Raw genomic sequence first — 21800 nt, forward strand, 5'->3', positions numbered from 1 at the left:
GCAGTCTGAAAGAGAGGGAGAAAAATAACAAAGCGATGCAAGGGAAAAAACCTCACTCTTGAGAGATCAGGGCAACCAAATCTGCAGTAATTGGGCTTGAGCTAATATTACAGGAACTGAAACAAGAGTAGCTGAAATCAATGAGCCTCTTCCAACGTAAATCCATATTTTCTACATAAATGAGCAACAGGAGAAATAATAATATGACAGAAACATCCACAAAACCTCACTGCCCATCTGTGAAGCTTATCTTACAGGGTAATAATAAATAAAGATATATATAAATACACAAAGATAAATACTTAAATCTCGACTATATATAGCGCTACGTTTCCACTTCTGCTTTAAATGAAGAGAACTGCATTTATATGATATATGAGCCAATGTCCAACAAATGGCGATGACAGGTATTTGGGATGTCGACAAACAAATAAAAGGAGATACTGATCTAGATCCGGCCACACTGAGTGGAAAACAGCAGGAAATTGTATCAGTTGTGGCTCTGTAGTTAGTCGTGTGGACATTTATTTTCGGATTCCCATCGCATTGCAGGTTGGCCATGAAAGGAGAGGCAGGGCCGGTATAGAGTGGAGCAAACGCTGGCAACCACAGGATAATATTCCAGCACTGTGTCATGTAACATTTTAATGACTTATCAATTCCAAAAACAAGTTCATCTGAGCCTCACCTTTCTGCTGGCCTGCGCACATCCTCCTGTGTGACTAAACTAAAGTGCCAAGAGTCACTGACGTCTGTTCATCAACAGGAATATTCCGGAATTAATCTGAATTTGGTCAATCTGATCTGAATAAGGCGCTAAATCAGATTTATAGGCTAAGCCTATGTAATGTTTACAGTGGCATCTTTTTATTATTTTTTTTTATATTATTTATGCATTTGGTTAACTTATGTCTAAAGTGACTAACTTTACAGATTATTCTGTGAATTGACACCATGACCTGTTGACTGTCTAAAGGATTAGTTCAACCAGAAATATACATTTTGTAAGTCAATTGTTTATTCCCCTCAACCTCAAGTTGCTTCAAACTGTTTCTTACTTTTGTTGAACACTGCAAAACTATTTAGACTTTTATTTATTGTAGAAAAAAATTAACCAAAAAAAAAAAAAAAAAAAACAAGTAGCATTTTCTAGACAAGTAAAAGTTTTGTCTTATTTTCAGAACAAAAAAGTCCAAATTATTTGAGTTTCTCCTTAAATCAACCTAAATAATCTGCCAGTAGGGCGAGCAAAATAAACTTGTTTTTAGATTATTTTGTTTACACCACTGGTATATTGTTTTGTCTGTTTACTATAGAAGTTAGTAAGCATATAGTTGAGTGGTAAAACCACACAAGTTTTGTTACCGACATTCTTTAGAATGTCTTTGTCTTTTGTGTTCTGCTGAAGAAAAAATCAAACAGGTTTGAAATGGCATGAGGATATACGCAAATCATAACATAATTCCCATTTTTGGGTTAACATAACTTTTAAGCTCCATCCATGCACTGCAAAGAATACTTTTCTTACTAAGACTTTTACTCTTCTTTTTAGTAATAAAATATCCAATTTTCTAGACAAGTAAAATATTTTTGTTTTCATTAATAATTAACAAATTAAGGTAAAACCAGACAAAATAATCTGCCAATGAGGTAAGTAAAGTGACCTGATTTCAAACTGAAACTGATATAGATTATTTTGCTTATTTTGAGGGGGAAAAAATACTTAATTTAGATTTCCTTTTTCAAATTTTTTTTTTTTTGGAATTTGTAGATATTTGGACTAGAAACAAGACAAAAAAGGTAAAAAAATATTTATATAATTATTATTATGCTTACATAATAATTTTTTATTAGCTAAAGATTTTACTAGGGTAATTTAAATTATGGTTATATAATATTAGATTTTCTTACTAACATTTTACAAACTTTTAGTGGATTTTTAAAAGTATAAAAATAAATGTTTAAGCTGAATATTGACATCCGCAAATGATCTGTATGTACAATGGTGTCAATGAATTGTTAAGCAATGCAAGTTCCACAAAGTGGACGTCTTCAAAGGGCCGTTTCAGCCAGCTCTGCTTCCAGTTTGAGGAATTGTTCTTGAATAACAAGAGGCAGCCTGCTGGGCTGAATAAGTCTCTTTTAGATGCAACAGCTGCCCTGTTGTCTTCAGCAGGATTCCTGGATGTTTATAATGAAAAATGTAATCAGATGATTAAAAATGAAGTGGGAGATTATGACTAGAGAGGACTTGATAAAGAAAAGACGGAGCGCCTCTCGTTGCGGGAGGATTTTTGATGTCTTCGACAAATGCGCCCGTCTTTGCCTGCTCTTTTCCACCATATGCGCGTGAGCCGCTGCTGTCTGTGTTCTGATCTGCTTAATGCTGATTTTGCTGTGCTGAACATGACAACTCTGGGGACATGGATCAGATTAATAATGTGAAAGGGGATTATGAGTGGCCCAAGAGTATTAGCAGATGTCCTTAGGAAGAAAAAGGAGGCATCTTTTGAAAGTATTTGCCATTAACCATGAAAAAAACGACAGGCCATTGTCTGTTTGATTGAGTTTTAAGAAATAGCCCTCATCTATCTAAACCTGTTAAGCTAGTAGGTTGCCAAGATAAAAGCCTTGCCTATAAGGTTTTGTTTGGCTGTTTCCTTGTGTGTGCCCTAGCACACTTCAATCATTTCTTCTAACAGTTATCTTCCTTTCCTGTCAGGAAGTGATGGGAAAAGTGTGAAGGTGAGCTTTAAAACTGTGTTGTGACACTCTTTGCATTATGCGGGTGTCCTTACAGAAGCCGGGAGCTTTGATTTGAAGCAGTAAAGAATAAATGTAATGCTGATGTGAGTTGAACCATCTAATTAATCATCAAAAAGAGGAAAAGACACCCACTAAAGCAAAATAATAATAATAATAAATCAAATAAATAAAAGAAAATTACTAAATTAAGAGTATGGGGTTCTTCTATATAGGTCCGATAACATTTTTTCCAAACGTCAAATAAGGAATATCCTAATGTTTAAAATATCAATAGTTTCATATAAATGTATATTTCTCTATTTAATTTTATTTATAATAAATATTTAGTATTTTAATATGAATAAACAAACAATAAATCCATTGTTATTTGTGTCTACTGTAAGTTAAAGCTTCAATAAATAATTAAATACATGAATTACAAACAAAACAACAACAACAAAAAATCCCTGAACTTAACGTCAATATTATTAAAGTGTTTCGCAATAATAATAAGTTATGTGTTGTGTGCTTCTTAAAGAGACAGTTCACTCAAAATGCAATATTCTATCATCATTTACTCACCCTTGACTTGTTTAAAACCTATTTTACTGTTTGTTTATAGTACTATAGAAGTCAATGGTTGCAGGTTTTCAACCTTCTTCAAAATATCTTCTTTTCAACAGAAAAAAACGGTGAGTAAATAGTGAGTAAGCATTTAGATTTTTTAATATCGCTTTAAAGCAATGGTTAATAAGTGGCTTGTGATTTTACTTTCACTCATCATTTATGACCTCTGCGTGCATATATATATTTCTCACTCACCTGATAGTTACATTCGGGGTCCATGCAGTGATAATGCTCTCTGTACTGGTATGCACAGTGCACATGGCCACAGTGTTGGCTCCCAGAGAACCTTCAAAGACACAGAAACACCACATTTGTTAGTATGGCCAAGCATTCGGCATCCAAACATTATTATCATATTGAAGTCAAAGATAAACACGATTTCAGAAACAGCAAATGAGATAAAGCGATCGTTTTCAAAGAGCAAAAAAATCAGCGCTTACTGAAACGGCATTTGGCTATTTCTATGCCATATACCAAACCTCTAACAATGTGGGGGCTGATCTTGAAAGGGCAATTTAGCCTTTTATCTCCGCTTGATAGATGCCCTAAAACTGACAGAGTCATCTTCACGGAGCTCAGAGTCATTACCAAGAACTATAAACACATAGAGAAAACAGGGCCTACGCTTCCTCGACCATACGATTGCAATTCACTCTCCAGCCACAGCAATCTCCACCAAATTAGTTCCATTGCCTTCAAAGGCAGCAGGTAGACTCTTATTAAACTGTAACCCCCGACATAATTCACTCATTTGCTCGTGCTTTAAGCCCTGCCAAATCAGCGTTGGGCTCTCCAGGTTAACAGCCTATGCTTTAATCAGGGAAAGGTTAGGCCTAATAGAAAGGTTTGAGTGTGTCTCTGCGCGGCTTCCTCCTCTTCACTCTCGACTGACTCGCCTGGTCTTCCGCGGATTGGCGGCGCTTTAAAGAGGCACATTTCCTGAGTGTTTACAGGCTGATTATAACCCTGACGATGATGACTGTTAAAAACCTCCAATTACAGCTCAAAACACACAAATAAACATTCGCACCGCTGCTGCCAAGAGCACCATCTGCTGAAGTAGAGAAAAAGCTAAGTAATTTTTTTTTTCTTCCCCCTACTGCCTGGATTATCCAAAGACTGCTTTTACAAATCACTTTGCTGAGTTCATTAAGCTAATTGAATGGCGAATCCACTACCTGCTAAACGTGGGTGGTGTTCTGAAGGGCTAGAGAGGTGGCAGGCGCTTAAGGTGGTTTCACTTGCTTCTTAAAGGGACAGTTCACCCAAAATGGAATATTCTGTCATCATTTCACTTGTTAAAAACCTATTTGAATATGTGTTTATAATACTATGGAAGTCAATACAGGTTTCTTCAAATATATTCTTTTGTGTTCACACACAAAAAACAAATGATGAGTAAATTATGAATAAAACATTTTTGGGTGAGCTATCGCTTTAAAGGAATGGTTCACCTGAATATGACTGTTTACCAAACTACATGTCCAAACCTCTTTGATATTCAAGCTTTCAAACTATTTAAATTTTTTGTGTTTGTGTGCTGGTCTGAGCATTGGCCATAGTAGTTCACAGCACACTAAAAAAAGAAATGATTCAAGAATTTTGCCTAACACAGCGGATCCGTCTTATTCGAAACATAATGGTATTTACATTTTGATTTTGTTTTACCTCAGAAGTATTGTTTTTATCTCAGATATGTTTGAATACCATAATGATTTTCAGAAGCATTTTTTTTCTTTTACCTTTGTTGCATCTTTATAATGGCCTTATTAAGTGCATTTGCATTGTCTTTTATGTCAAACACTTTAATGAAACCAATTACTCTCTAAACCAAGCAATCTGAAAACTTCAAACTGTTACGAATAAAATATAATCATCAAACTTTTAGAAACTGTATTATACAGTTAAAGGTTCCATGAAGTGCTTTGAAATGTGCATTTTTAGCCAATATTTGATGTGATCTCAATTGAAAAAATGAAGAGAGGGTGGAACGTAAAGTATCCCCTCCCCTTTTTAAAAAGTAGCCAATAACATTTAGTTTTTTTACAGCTCTGCCAGTGAGAGTGGTTGAGCTCAAGCATATCAAATGAGAAGCATCTTGAAGGGGGCGGGACATGTCAGACACTAGAGAGCATTTGATTGGTCGAGTTTTGATGAGAAACTGAAGTATGAGGTGATGTAAAAAAATGTATTTATTTAGGTGTAAGTGACAAACTGAAAGGTTTACATGTTTACATCGGTTTTATATCTCATAAAACTTTTGTCACCGTGTTGGAGCACACCAACAAATAGATCCTAAAACTAACAGACTAAAAATTATTATTATTTTTTTTATTTCATGGAACTTTTAAAAGAAAAGCATGTCAAAAATAAATAAATGTAATGTCAAAAATACAAATTTGTATGGCGACATGGCTATACATTTAGTTTAATTGTGCGTTTATTTTATTTGTGGGTTAATTTTTCTATATTATGGTTAACAATCAACCCTGGTTAATAAAGTAGGTGAAGGAATGTTCATGTTTTTCAACTGAAAACTACTGTACTACTTTACAAAGGAGATAACAGCACAGGCTGTAGTATGGTATATCTCACACTGGCAGAACTGCACGTGTTAAACTCACCCACCATTAGCAGCCCCTCTGCGTCGCACTCAAACACTCCCGGCCCTGTGTACACAAAACCCCCCTGGGATGGCAGCCCACCCCAGCTGTATCACTTTGCCTCTGGACAATTCCCACTTGCCGCGTCAGGGGGCTAATGGGCCACGTTGCTATTCAGCGGCGGATTAAATATTAATATCACCACGATACAGAGATTGCCGCACATCTCCCGTTACAATAGAGACACGCCGATCAAAGTTTGGCGCAATGGTGGGTACATAAAAGCATTTAGGAGGGAAAACAGTGACTAAACACTACCAGGGAAGCTCTTTAAACATCAAACCGCGGCAGAGCGAGGAGATAAAGAACTTTTTCCCCTTTTGTGGGAGGGGGGGGGGAGGTGGGTGTAGACAAGTTTACAAAGCTGCTTTTTAGCACGACTGTTCTCTCATTAGCGTAGATGCTCCCCCCCCATCCTTCAACAACCCCCCAATACACCAGGCTGCATTTGCCCTTTTTATGAGTCCTCATTTTTCTTTTTTCCCCTCCTCTCTTTCCTTTCTTTTTTTTCCCAACACGGAAATTGAAACTGTATCTGGGCTTATCTACTGCCTCCCCGCGCATCAACTGCCGAGATGTTTAGACAAATTTTATGCATTATGCAGTGCAAATATCAAAACAGTTCTTGGCAGTGCCAGCAGAAGCCTCATTAAAAATTCCTTAATTAAATCTTCTTGCAAAATGTAATCAGTCCAAGGAGGGTTTTTGTGTGTGCACAAGGATGTGTGTGTGTCTGTTAGTGCCAGGGCTTTGATTTGTGGCCTTCATGTTACGGCTTGGGAGAGTAATCATTAACGCCAAAGCCACTTTGCCTTTTGAAACGCGCCTTTTTCTCTCTTTAAGGCTAGAATAAATAAACAAATGATAATCACCTTTCTACTGGCGCGACAAAAGGGAACAGAAGCCGATATTAGAGTGCGCTGCATCTATCTCAGCGCTTTGTCTGCATTTGCGAGTGCCTGTCATTTAGTTGATTCAGTATCTTCATTTGAAGTGCAGATATTACAAATGAAAGTCTCAACTATCTGTGCAGTCATGCCTGACGACACACAGGCACACGCGCAGGGCAGTCTGATGTGTCCGATGTTTTTGCAAACATTTCATGCTGTTTGCTTAAGATTTCACGGAGTTCAGCTTCGGCGCTGGCAGGGAATCTGACACCGGGAGGAAAAAATTACTCACTTTCCAGCCTTTAATTCAATTAATTTTCCTTAGTCCATAAACCTGGCGTGCTTACGCGTAATTTATCGTCCGCACAGAAAGTGTGTTTTCGCAAATCTACGTCCTACTTTATTAAAGCCTAATATATGTCCTCGATTAAGGAATGTTGTCGTGAAGTTTTGTGAGGGTAAGGATTTGCATACCTAGCGATATATTTCTGGTACACGTTGACGTCCTCTGTGGCAGGTTTCTCTGGAGGAAGGCCATTCCTATGATAGCATGAAAAAAAAAAAAGGATTAATGGTCCGCATTCCATCAGTAATAAAAACAAACTGAAGCAGTATTACTTATGAGCCATTTCAAAGTTCGGGCTATCAATATACATTTTCTTCGATGGAGTAGCGATTTGGTTCCGGAATGAATCAGGGAGGTATATACGCAAGCTTTGATGCATGGCCTCCCAACAATGAAACACAGAGGGGGGAAGGAAAAAATGTTTTTGAATGCATAAATTATTTATGTGCGTTTTTGGAGAGTACAAATCCAAAGATGACGGTGTGTGCTGAGTGTCAGAAAATGGCTGTGTGCATTTTATTTCGTTTGATTGGCCCTTGTATGAGGGATGACTTCAGCTTTTAGGACATCCTGTTTTAAAAACATGCTCATTGATTTTCCAGTTACTTGAAAGTCTGGGGTTTGGTGGCAGCGTTTGACTTAACATCCCACCTTCATCGAATAAGCACTTTAAGGGAGGAATTCCAAATGGAACGCATTATAGTCTGGATGAAGCATTTTGTATACAAGGTGGCAGCAGTTCAGCAGCACTAACTCAGGACTAAAAACATGAGCAGCTCCAGCAGGGGATGACCTGGGGTTAATCTGCCTCTTTAGGGGTGGTTCTGAAAACAAATCACTCTATGTGTGTGTGCCTGCTCATGTCCACACTGCCGGCCGGTCGAGGAGAACAGCCTTGAGGTTCTTGCTAACCTGAACTACTGACAAGGTCAAGGCAACTCATCAAGAGTTCCAACCAAGACCCTACAAACTTGTGACCTAACTTTAAAGCAAATGTTGGTCTTCTGACCTCAACAAATCTCCACAAATCTCTCGAAAGCTAGACTTTGGTGCAATTACAGGCAATTTTGATAAAACATTTGATGTCATTTTCAAACACCGCCTTACTTGACTGAGGAAACGGTTCCAGTAGTGATGGAGTCAGTCTTAGAGAAGCTGGACTTCATGAAGTCAGTGTTAAAACCTAGGTGTCCCTCCTGGTCCATGGGCAACCCAGGAGGTCCCACGACTCCAGCGGGAGCAGCTGTATTGATGACTGGTGGTCCTGGGGTCCCTGCCGTTGCTGGGAGAACACTAGACAGGACCGGAGGATCGACTTTCCCAGGAATGAGCTTTTGGATGTTTCGTATATCATACTTTGACGGTCTGCCGACTTTTCCGGTCTTAAACGCGATGGCGCCACCCATATCAGGGTTGCCCTCTCCTGGTTTAAAGAGATGCAGGAATTTGACGTTCTCCAAGTCATACTTGGAGGGCCGCTTGTAGGAATTGCCATTTTGCTCTCTGAGACTCTCGCCCATTTTCAGCTTCTGGATGAAGTAATCATACTTGGATGCACGGGATGCCAAGTTCTGTATGTGTGACTGGTTGGTTGGGGCTGGGTTAAGTGAGCTTTGTTTGTGGTCCATTCCAGGCGGAAATATCTGTCCCTCTGACCCTGCGGTGAGGGTCGGCTGGATGAGGGCAGCGCTCTTCTCTGGTGTCAATGTCATTTTGGAGTTGAGCACTTCAGGCTTGGTGTGCACAGGCCAGGGCAGTGTCTCCCCGGCCTTCAGCTTGCGGATGTACTCCTCATACTTGGAGAATCGAGCTCGACGGGTGGCCTCCTCGCTGCTCAGGGAGGAGGGATCTGAGGTAGCTGCTTTCAGCTTCTCAAAGCTGATCTTCTTGGCCAGCTCATCCCGAACCTGCTGGTCATCATAGCCAAACATGTTTAGGAACTCATTCATGGTGTTGGCGGCGTAGTCGCGTAGTGCAGAGGAATCTCCTATACAAAAATACAAAAACAAACAGTTGGAGACACTTCATTCATGAGAAAGAATTGGAGCATAAGCACTTTTTGTTTTAATATGTTTCTTGTTCTCGAATAAAAAAAGATGCAATAAGTGACATCTAGGCCCAGTAATAAGGACAAAATTAGGTAGAGGTGTAGTTTAATTGGTAAAATGAATTCCGGACCATTAACTTTGATATAGGTGTGGAGGGAGATCAGATGCATGGGAGACTATTTAAGTTGAAAAGCTTCCCCTTATAAAGGCCAAATTACAGCTCTTTCAGAGTCTGTTTGTGCTTGAGAAAAGGACACAATCCCCTCTGGCACTGATGCACTTAGTTCTTGGCTCTGATATAGTGTTTACCACAGCAGATGAATGCAAAAAATCTCATCTTGTCTCAGTTTGTCTGTCAGGAGATCTACCCTGATACAAGAACATGGCTCCAGATGACAACTTCACAGAGGTGTCGGATAAACTCCCTCTCCACCCTGCCAGGACCCCTGCCCTCCAGCAGACCTTTTCTCCATTTATTTGATTGCCTTTTTCATTGCTGGGCAAATGAGACGGTTAGAGGTAACATTAGCCACAGCCATGGTAATTAATACTAAAATATTTCAGCTTTGGTCTCATATTTCTGTGTTATTGCTAAATCGGTCTCTCGCCCATGCTTTTCACATCTCCTTCTCAGCATGTAAAATAATCCCTAAATTTCCATTGCTGCATTGGGGCTAGTCCTAGCCGTGCAACATCAGTATGAAAGGTGATCTGGGAGATTGAAAGGGCATGAAAAATTTAAGAGAAATGTATCAGGTATTTGAGAGGAAACTCCCTACACTAGCTGTGCATCATTTTAGCAGCTTCTGCTGTGTTTGAGCACTTAATTTCATCTCACGCTCAAAGGTTAGGGCTTTGTGGTCCCAACAGCTCTCACATTTTTTCAATTCATCGCTGTCATAGACTATTACTATCAACATTACCAAATAGCGCACAAATGAGGAATGACACTGTAGGTGTGAAATATATACCCAAGTAATTAATATTTAACATATTTTCTTTTTGTATATACATATCTATAAAATGACTAGGAAATGTGGTATAAGCTGCAACCACATGGGAATTTATGCCTCTAATGCTTTAGAAAGTCATTAGACACCAAAGTGTACCGTATTCATGAAAATGCCTGCTTCGTTTTGACAAAGTACACTCGTTTAATGTTAATTAGCCTCAATTTAATCACTGCTGAATCGTCCACAACAAAAAAAAAAAACACTAACTATAAAAATAATGAGCTATTATTACTTACTGAAGGATATTTAGCGCTACTGTACATATCCCCAGAACTAACTTCAGTTTGGCAGAGCAAGGCTTCAGTCATAAATTTGGCATCCAGCGACTGTATTTTTGTATAGGTCATGACTGCTTAGAGAGGTTTTGTCGGGTCATGTGATTTTACACAGCTTTAAAGTCAGGACATGCTCTTTAATCTGTGTCCCTGAACGTTTTCCAAGGGCAGCAATCAAAGACACTCCTGCTTTAGGTAATTTGACATATTTCATCTCTACCTTTTTTTCCAAACAGTTGGGAAACTCCCTTCGTTTTCTGACAGAAATCCCCGACTCTGACTGTTATTGGTCTAAGATTAGCATTGTAATTAGAGTCATAAGTCATCTGCAGGATTTGCAATCAATCTCAAATTTGCACTATGTTCTAAAGGGAAAGACCAGACACAAAATGATCCACTCAGCTGTCCTTCTTTCCATGGAATAAAAAGGTATTTAGCATTTTTATATTACATCCCCTTAAAATCCTGGTTGCCTTAAATTTTTAAACTGAATAAAATTAACCTTATGAGTCCATTGAACTTATGTTATGTTAAACTGACTTAAAACAGCTTTCGTAACTTACAAAATTAAGTTAGAACATGATTAACTTAGTTTAATAAGTAACACTGACTTAAAAACATATGCTATCAGGACTAATTGATCATATAATGTTTTACAGTGTATGAGTTGTTACAAGTTTCTAACATTTTTTTTAAATATCTTTTTTTGTGTTCAACAGAAAAAGGTATGGGTGTTTAAACATAGTGAGTACATTTTCATTTTTGGGTGAACTATCGCTTTAAAGGAAACATATCTTGTTTAATCAATCTATCAGTATTAGAGACAATGTCAATTGTACTACACACAAGAAAAGTAATAGCAGTAGCAACAGTAGTAGCAGGTGGTAACAGTAGACAGGACGAGAAGTCTAGCATGCCAGCGGGCGGCTCTGTATGTGTTTAATAGACTATCAGTGTCAGGAGAATGATTGGACTTAAACTGCACACATTATGCCAGGACCTAAGAGGAGATAACCTTTTAAAACAGCATGTAAATGAGTTTTCCCCCCTCATCCTTATCTCACACGCTCCAAATGATGTCATGTGCGTGTGGTTGGAAAGCCATGGCTTTGGGGGAAAGGTACGATTTGCCTGGCTGAACTCCCAGCACTCTCTCTCTCTTTTCCTCATGTCACTGGAGAGTATAAAAAGAAGTGCTCCTAATCTCGCCACTTCATACTGGCAAATTCCAGCCTGTGACAAAGCCCTTGTCTGTGTTTGAGGCAATTAAGGTACATTTTTCTCTCGCTGTGTGTGATAACAAATGGGCATTTTATCTCCTTTCTGCTGACCAAACATGGCCAGGCTGATTCTGTCTTCATGCGCTCCAGAGGGGGTGATGATAAGGAAATACATGTTAGATCTATATATATACTTATCAGGGGTCTATTGACAAGACTATTAAAGCTGCACACTTAAATAGACATTTCTGATGCTAAATTTTTTTATAATGTTCTAGCGCTCTCAAATTTCATTGTAAACATGGTATAATGTCAATAAAGGCTTTTGATTCTGATTCTGAAATAAACCCACTCAGTTTTGGACTATCAAACATGCATACTATTGATTTTAAGAAGATGGCAAAAGAGTCATTTGACTTCTTAAAAACTCCTTAAACATCAAAATATTTGAAAAGTTAATGATATTAGATTTAATTGATTAACAAATTTAGATTTAGATTTATCTTGTTATTTAATGTGGCTAAATTTACACTTTCAGTTTTGCTCTTTTTTTATTTTAGCCCCATAAAAAAACGAAAAATGCTACATTATTGCCGAATGAGCTATATGCACACAAACCGAATAGGGTATATGCCCAGCCAGCCTCAGCGCTTCCGGTCTTTCCATTATAAAATTGCCACATTTAAGGTCTGATTTTTTTGAAAAATCAGTGATCTTCACTGCCTGATAGATATAAAGTGGGTCTCAAACCAGACAAGAAGCGCTGCATTAAATTCCATTCCCCCACTTTAAAATATGAAAGTTTATTTTACACCAGTATTATCAATGGATTTTCTGTGTTCGCCTGCTGATCCTGACCGCTCTAGTGGTTACACTAGCTTTCATCTCGATTTATGCTTGAAGAAATAAATGAATGCTTAAGTCTATTTAACTGAATGTATTTTAATTACATCCTAACATCAATGCTGGAAAAAGACCCTTATGAAATTGAAAATAGTCACATTAAAGATTTCACCGGAAGTTTATCAATGGCTGAAAAACACTAGCTGTGCATATACCCCATTTGAAGAGAATTTGAAGCTGTGTTAACAGCTTTTCCTGCAACAAATCTTCAAATTATATTCTTCATTTAGCAAAAATTAGTAAAATGATCCTTAATATTATTGGTTATTTTATGCAAAAATATATTTTGAGGAAATACAAACTCAAAATATGGTGAAATAAAATTAAGGTTCCATGTTCATTCAACATAACAGCTACTGTAATGAAAAATCCTGACCTGTACTTATTAAAGTTATGTATACACAAAGTGATCCCACTCAAATCCATTATATTTTGTGAAGTTTATTTATAGACTAATTTCAAGAGGATCACATGCTTATGATTGCTTGCAGTCGGTCCCGCATTATTCAATTTATGATTCACCAATCAGACGATTACTACGCCACTAAAAATACCCTAAGTTCCATATAACAGCCATCTTCGTTTTGAAGAATCCCCCCTTCCACCCCTACTCCTCCTCCTTTCCTAGATGGGTGGCACGGTGGCCCAGTGGTTAGCACTGTTGCCTCACAGCAAGAACGTCACTGGTTATAGTCCTTAACAAGCCAGCTGACATTTCTGTGCAGAGTTCACACGTTCTCACCGTGCTCACGTGGGTTTTCCCCGGGTTCCTCGGTTTCCTCCCACCGTCCAAAAACATGCAACTTAAGATAATTGACTAAACCAAAACGGCACCATAGACATGCTCCTAGTAAGTAGTTATCTCTAAAGAGCAATCACTATCTGTTCATTAGCTACTGCAACAGGGGAGTTCTCGAGATCTACCTGAGCTCAAACTCCCCTCTCGCCTTGTAAACGGGAGGGAGCCCCAGGCTCGAGGATCTTATGAGCTCAGGACTCTCTCCCAGGACAGCATGCCAAACAAGCTTTTTAATCAATCATCAGCTAAATGTGAACTCTAAAGATATGATAAAACGTGTTTTGCTGACAAGCGGGTAAAAACTAGAGGTTTAATGTATAGTTAAAAAAGATTAATGACAATTAGTTAATATTTTGGGCCAGCACTGTGATCCTTAAAATGAGTATTTTAAATGTCAATAAATGAGCAAAATTTATAATAAAATGATTCTAAACATCAATATGTTGTATTGCACTAAATTAGTGGGTGTCTTTTGCAATTCCAAAAAAATTTACCTCTTAAGGCTGAAGGTGTTTTACATGCATTTTTTATTTCTCTTTGCAATTTGAGACTTTTGGAACCTAATTAGAATAAAAACCTAAAGATTATCTTTTGATATTATGTACTTTTAGAGAAAAATGATGTCCATATATGTGGACTCGTGATCTGAATTTACATAAAACACTTTTTTCCTGACTGTTTTATAATGCATTTTTAACATAGATTTTTTTTTTCTGAACAGTTTTGACTATCAGAGAGTAAAAACAACATTTTCCCATTTTGGACAGTTATAAAAATAGCTATAGAAAGCTAAATAGTTAAAAATAGTGTTTGGGACATTTCATATGCTGCAAAACAGTTGCAGGATGACACTGCAAGACTGTAACAAAATATAACACATTCAAAGTATTTTAAATAGCCACTTAAGAGCTAATATGTGCTGTCCACGTATGTGCCCACTAAGCCCTAGGACAGGGGTGTTAAACTCAATTCCTGGAGGGCCGAAGCCCTGCACAGTTTAGTTCCAACCCTGCTCCAACACACTTACCTGTAGGTTTCAAACAAGCCTGAAGGACTCAATTAGTTTGATCAGGTGTGTTTAATTAGGGTTAGAACTAAACTGTGCAGAGCTGCGGCCCTTTTGGAACTGAGTTTGACACCTGTGCCCTAGGAGGTTTGCATGTTCTCCCCATGTTCGCGTGGGTTTACTCTGGGTGCTTCGGTTTCCCCCACAAGTCCAAAGACATGCAGTATAGGTAAATTGACTAAGCAAAATTGTCCATAGTGTGTGTGAGTGTGTGCAAAAGTGTGTGGGTGTTTCCTAATGTTGGGTTGCGGCTGGAAGGGCATCCACTGCATATAAACATGTGCTGGATAAGTAGGCGGTTCATTCCGCTGTGGCGATCCCTGATTAATAAAGGGACTAAGCAGAAAATGAATCAATGAAGAATAGCTAAACATAATCATACTTTTTATTTTACCAGTTTTTGTGGTAACACTTCACAATAATGTTGCAATAGTTTATGGATTTAATATGAACAAACAATAAACAATAGCTTTATTATAGTATTCATTTATCTTTATTAACTTGAGTTAATGGAAATAAAGTTGTTTATTGTTAGTTCATGTTAACTCACGGCAAATTAACTAATGTCAACAAGAACAACTTTGGATTTTAATAATGCATTAGTAAATGTTGAACCATGATTAATAAATGATTTACAAGTATTGTTCATTAAATACATTACCTACTAAAAGCTTATTGTAAATTGTGACCGTTTCTCAAATGAAAAATCTAATAAATCTAAACATATCATCATATGTGTAAAATGTAATATATATTGTTAAAAAAAAACTATTCAATATGTTTCACAATGCTGATATTTTCATATGATCTACTGCCCAGACTGGTTGCGAAGCATGGCATGCAATTGTCTGCTATGGGAAAGGCATTCTGTGATTTTATGCTGATAGGGATTCTGCTCAGTCCCCTGATGTGAGGAGTTAAATGTTTTGAAGGTCGCAGTTTCTCTCATTGATCTTGCGATGTTTGTTAATTACATTGTCACTGATGTTGTGAGAGATAATTAAGCCACTATGTTTATATGCATAATTATGTGCGCTCCGCATCAGCCTTTGAAAGACAGCAGCACGAGGGAAGAAAAAATATTTTAATTGTGAGCCGCTCGGTAACATGGCAGTATAGATGCCCTAGTTACAATCAACAAAGAGAGAGAGGAGGGAAAAACAACTCAAGACAAGAGTGGTGACTAATGTCTGTTCGCTGCACTCTTCAAACGCTTTTTCTTCATTCAGAGATGCAGAAGCTCAGCGGAAGCAAAGGTGTACAACACAAACACATATTTACAGACAGCTTTCTTTATGACCATAAAATAAAAGCAAAATGACTGATTAAAACCACAAAGCGCTCATGATTGCTGGAAATACTGCTTTTTCTGAGAAACTCTTGGCCTTGCTTCAGTAATGGAGGCCACAAGGTGATTCTACCGTAAGATTGAAAAACAAAAATGTAAAAAAAAGAAAGAATTTAACCCCAAAAAAAGCACCTGAATTCCGTAACTATCAGAAAAAAGTGATATCTCTCATCTTCTACTGTAATCTAGCATAGTTTCTGTTTTGTTTTGTGTTTGTTATAAAGGATGGTTCACCCAAACATGTAAAGTCTGTCATCGTGTACTCATCCTTTACTTGTTTCAAACCTTGAAAGATAGAAACAAACTCATAAAGTTTAAAACCACTTAAGGGTGAGTTGACTTTCAATACTGCAGTCTTCCTGAGATTATCGGAGGTGAAAGTTCACACTGTTTGAGGTGGAAACTATGTCGGTTTCTGCAGATTTTTGCTTGCTTGTTGTCACACTGCGGAAGATGTCATGTTATCTAGATGTTTATGTTGCAAATACAGCATCGCTGAAAGTGGTCTTCTGATTTAGCTGCCACTCGTTGGGATTTTGCTTCACTCAAGACTCTTTGAATCTCTAGGATTTAATCTCCTGAACTGATAGAGACCTGGAGTCTTGGCAGAGCTGGTCTACTATGTAATTGTGTCCGGGTGGTAGCTACGTTTTGTGAGCTTATAGAAAATCAAAGAGTCAGAGTGTAATCCTGGGTGTAATATGAAGCTTAGCCGGCCTGCCAACACTCTTGGCCCCTCGGCTGCTGCACACATACATACAGAGCAGTCTTTATAAGCCTCTTCTAAAAATTAATTTCTTCATTTGGTTCCTTTTTTTTTTACCCAATGCAGACTTGTATATGTTTGCAGGTGGAAACAAATTGAGCCACTCTTTCATGTTATATCTATAGACTCTATTTCCAAGAACTGAGCTGTGTAGTTGTGGCCCTGTCAAAGTGTTACTGTAATTATGCTTGCAAAGCACACAGGTAAAATAAGACCTGTGAAAACTGAGATGGTAAGCCTTTGAGGAGAGATTTTATCTTGGTTATGCACACTTTGTTTTGGCTACACACACAAAAAAACACTAAACAATGTGATCTAATTAGTATTCATAGGCATTTGTGCAATGCACCAAATGCAGTTCTTTGTTTTTTTCCAGATATTAAAATGCACAAAAGAGATACAATTGTAGTTTTAGTAAAATATTTAATTATTATTGTTTCTTTTTTGCTTTTTATTTTTTTGTCATTTTTGTGATTTGTAGTTTTTTATGACATATTTATTAATATATAATACAAGCTTTTATATATATATATATATATATATATATATATATATATATATATATATATATATATATATATATATATATATAAGTAAAATAATTAAATCTAAAACAAACGTTTTTTGCATCTAAACTTTTCATATTTAGTTGAAGACAGAATTATTGGCTCCTCTTTTTCTTTTTTAAATATTTCCCAAATTATGTATATCAGAGCAAGGAAATTTTCACAGTATGTCTGATAATATATTTTCTTCTGGAGGAAGTATAATTTGTTTTATTTTGGCAAGAATAAAAGCAGCTTTTAATTTTTTAAAAACCATTTTAAGGTAATTTAATTATTAGCCCCTTTAAGCAATTTTTTTCAATAGTCTACAGAACAAACCATTATACAATAACTTGCCTAATTACCCTAACCTGCCTAGTTAACCTAATTAAACTTGTTAAACCATTAAATGTCACTTTAATCTGTTCAGAAGTGTCTTGAAAAATATCAAGTCAAATATTATTTACTGTCATCATGACAAAGATAAAATAAAACTATTATGTTTAGAAATGTATTGAAAAGAAATCTTCTCTCTGTTAAACAAATTGGGAAAAAATAAACAGGGGTCTAATAATTCAGGGGGGCTATTAGATCTGACTTCCACTTATGAAACAAAATCACATATATTGTATTATAAATATTTTATTATTTAATTTTTATGTCATAAAAACAACAAAATCACAAAAATAATAAATAAACAAAAAGCAAGAAAGAAAGAATAATAATAAAATACTTTACTAAAAATACAATTGTATCTCATTTGTGCATATTAATATCTGGAATAATATCTTAATATCTAAAACTAAGAGTAAAATTATTTTATTAAGAAAATATTGGAAATAAAATTATTTTGTCAATTATTTTAGGCAAAAATGGCTTTAGTTACCTATAATAATCTTGGACTTACAATATCTAAAATGCAAAGGCTAAAAACATTGAGATTTTTAGAATAAAATCCTAAAATGCAAAATATATTGTATTAAGAAATATATATTTATTAAATAAACACAGAAATCTCTTTATTCACTGTGAAACCTCAAAGATGATTTTGTTCTGTGTAGCTGCAAATATTTGTTTCAAAATGTTTGTCTATTTTATATTGTCAAAACTCCGATATTTTATATTTCTACCTAAAAATATGTGTGTAAATGTTACATACAAATACTAATAGCATCATCCTAAAAGAAAAAGGTGCTACCTGGTGGGGTGAAGGGGGCTGGGCGAGGAGGGGCTTCAGTGGTGGGCTGGAAGCTGTCATCTTTGCGTGGACTGCCTTCTGAGTCCTCGTGATAACTGCCCTCGTGAGAGCCGGGCATGGTGTCTGCTTCTTCTGCGTTGTCCTCTTCATCGCTGCAGCCTTTGGGCTGTACCATGTACACACCCTCAGGGGGACCATCTTCTCCGTTGTTGGGTTTGAGTACTCTGTGCTCCACCCCTTCTAAACACTGCGGATCCTCTCCGTACTCTCCATTCACCCACTTCTCAATGGCCTCGCGCCGCTTCTGGTCCTCCTCCAGGCTCTGAGTGAGAGTCAGGCCCTCTGGGAAGTCACTTTCAGGCCTGTCGCCCTCATCATAGTGCAAGCTGCCCCGCTCGCTGTTGTCCACTAGGTCTGAGTCTCCCTCGGCATTCTGGGAACTGCCGTCGTATACCACCTGCCGGCTAAGCTTGGCACAGATCGCATTCAGTTTTAGGCCACCTTTCCTTTTGGCGGCCATCGTGGATTTTCCTGAGGTCTTTTCAGTGCATAAACTCCTCTCAGCTGTTGATGAAAAAGACAAAAGAGAAAGAAAAATTGCGATTGAAAACCTGATTCAAAGAAGTCTTTCACAGAGTTTGTTTAATGATCACTTATCACCAGTTTAATGTTAACAGTTGCACCATTCTTAAATACTCCAAGCTAACCCCAAAGCCTCTCTCTCTCTCTCTAAAAACCGCAAACCTGTTTAACTGAGTGCATTTTTAATAAGTTTTTGTTTGCTGTTGCTCTTGGATACACATTGGCACTCCTCTACTATCACAATAGAAAGTTAAAAGAAAGCTTGGCTTGTGCACGCTGCAGATTCAGTCATTCACACCTATGAGAGAAGGTGAGAAAGGGAACAAGAAAAATAGCTCTACCTACAAACCAAGAAGAAAAACTAGATCTCAATCAGACCCCCAAGAGTGAGTCAAGCCTCCGCTACAGTGAGATTTAATCCTGTACATGACAGCAGAGCAGAAACAACCTGACTCTAAAGACTCCCTCTTTAGCTAAAGAGGCCTAGCGTCCTGCCAATGTGAGCATAAATTCTGTAAACGTTGTGGGTGAGCGTTAAAGACTAAAAGAAAGCACAGAAACTGCATCTGGGAGTAGAAAGAAAGAGAGAGAGAGCAAGCGTAAAAGAGATAAACACAGCTCTCACCTCGCATCACCTCACCCTGCTTCACTCTCAACATCTTTCACTTAAATTCACCAGAAGCTCCTTTAAACTTGCTCTTTCAGTGCTGAAGACCACCACAGTAACAGTCTTGGACCACATTTCTCATTTCAGTAGACATTTCAGAGATCAAAACAGTAGTTTGAGAGTCAGAAACCAGTAGGACATGCACACTTGCTATGCATCTTTACAAAATGTAGGCCATGTTTAGACGTATATTAAGATGTGGTTTTGGTCAATCGGCTCACATTACCATTTGCATTTACACCTGCTGCCTCTCACTTTCATCCACTTTCTGAGGTGATGGTCAATGGGTGGGTATATGCATGGGAAGATTGTGTATTGTACATTTTTTTGCCATTAAATCAAAACTTTGAGTGTTTTAAAGAGGCAAAGTTTAAGTCCGTTTTAGCTAACGTTACACACCTTCAACCACAAGACCACCTACACTATGAAAGCAACGTGGGCAAATGTGTTACTGAAAACCATTAGAGGTGTCCGTAATGGACAGACCGTAAATGCTTTTGACATTTAGATTTACCCTACAATTACATTACATTTATATTTACATTGATTCATTTAGCAGACACTAAATCTAAAGCGACTTACAAAAAAAGATAATAGAAACACTTCAAATCACCTAGATCAGATTGCTAAAAACGCACCTTAGATGGAGAGTTCACAAAAAAATACAAATATTTAGTTACCATATACTTCATATACATAAAAGTTCAAACTTTTTGGTTTTATCTTCTGTTAAACACAATAGATTTTTCGATTAAAGCTGGAAACCTGTAACCATTGACTTTCATAGTTGGGTTTCAGCTTTCTGAAACCGATAAAGACTCAGTTGAGAGTATTTTTGGGTGAACTATCCATTTAATTTCATAGGAACACAGCATTTTAAGGCAAACTGAATTCCAACACGTAGACTGCAATTCTAGCCATTCGGTGAAATCTGCTTTTGAAAGTTCTTCATGGGACTGGTCATTTGCTATTTCACCCCAATGTGCTATCTATAATATGCATCTCTGTGTCAACCTCCCCCCTGCAGCTGTTCTGGGTCTGTCCATTTCCAGAGATGCCTTTTTAAGGGCAGAATTCTCTCACTGCGAAGTCACCCTTTCGCCACAAATCTGATGCAAAGATTTAGCAAAGTTCACTTTTAATAGGTTTTCCAGGCTTAAAATCGAGCCCGCTCGTAATGTTAGATGTTTATCATGCAGTAAATAAAGAATGGGAAACCTGCGGGACGTATAACGGTCTGTGGAATGCTTTAGCTGGTAGTTAGACGCTGCGTTGAGATGAGCTATTTCTAACCATCCCATGAAGCTGTCAATACAAAAGCCATTTCAGCTGCTTGAGTAAGAAAATCTCATATTGTTTTTTGATGAGAAAGTGTGTCGGATTGAAATCTATAAAAGGATAATGAACATATGCGCGGACTCAAGGTCAACCTGTTGTATTGTAGATGTGCCTTGCACCCTGTGGCCCCGGCACATGCTTTCTCAGTTACTGTATTTACACTCAACACTTCCTCTCTGAAACAATGAGCTGAGGAATTATGCACACTCCATGCTACACCGCATGCATCTGTACAACTCAGATGTGCAAAGTTTTACCTCAGACAATTGCAAGGCCTGGGTTGAAGAGGTCACCTAGTTGAGGACGGCAATTTCAACCCCCCTCCCCCCCCCCCCCCCCCCCCCCCCCCCCCCCCCACAAAAAAAAAAGGAAGAAAAAAAATATCAGCTGCAAAAACTATTAGGAAGTGGAAACATAAATTCTGAAGTATTTTTTCAGAACACCTCCAAAGGAAGATTGAGGTCATTTGGGCGTAACAGTATAGGTCATTTACTGTTTACCCTGCTCAGTATTTCACGCTTTAACTAGTGATTTCCTTTGCATTGCAATCTCCTTTTCCTTGTAGGAAATGACCCCTGAGAAGCGATCTCGTTCCATTACCCACAATTTATGTGCGTTTTTCCCAGTGTCCAAAATTAACACTCAACCAAGCAGCATATGCAAGTAAAAAATTGCTTTGGTGAGGAAACACAACCGCTTGTGGCTGGTAGATTTTTAAGGAACTGACACAAAATACACTCACTGGCCAGTTTATTAGGTAC

General features: G+C 37.7%; 1 protein-coding gene across 50 annotated transcripts in view; it reads right to left on the reverse strand.

The window, feature by feature from the left end:
- casz1 (castor zinc finger 1) overlaps positions 1-21800 on the reverse strand; it is a 333881-nt gene that overhangs the window by 28642 nt on the left and 283439 nt on the right. For 34 of the 50 annotated variants that reach the window (XM_087307326.1, XM_087307351.1, XM_087307346.1 and 31 more), the window contains 4 exons: positions 18453-19016; positions 8379-9258; positions 7400-7465; positions 3568-3658 (listed from right to left, as the gene is read on the reverse strand). In XM_087307326.1, coding sequence (XP_087163452.1) covers positions 3568-3658; positions 7400-7465; positions 8379-9258; positions 18453-18972 — 1557 coding nt within the window. In that variant the 5' untranslated portion in view covers positions 18973-19016. The remainder of the gene's footprint in view (positions 1-3567; positions 3659-7399; positions 7466-8378; positions 9259-18452; positions 19017-21800) is intronic. The other 16 variants (XM_087307357.1, XM_087307333.1, XM_087307358.1 and 13 more) reach the window with 1 other exon arrangement.

The sequence above is a fragment of the Danio rerio genome, chromosome 23 (assembly GCF_052040795.2).
Source record: "Danio rerio strain M-AB ecotype USA chromosome 23, GRCz13ab, whole genome shotgun sequence".
NCBI classification, from domain to species: Eukaryota; Metazoa; Chordata; class Actinopteri; order Cypriniformes; family Danionidae; genus Danio; species Danio rerio.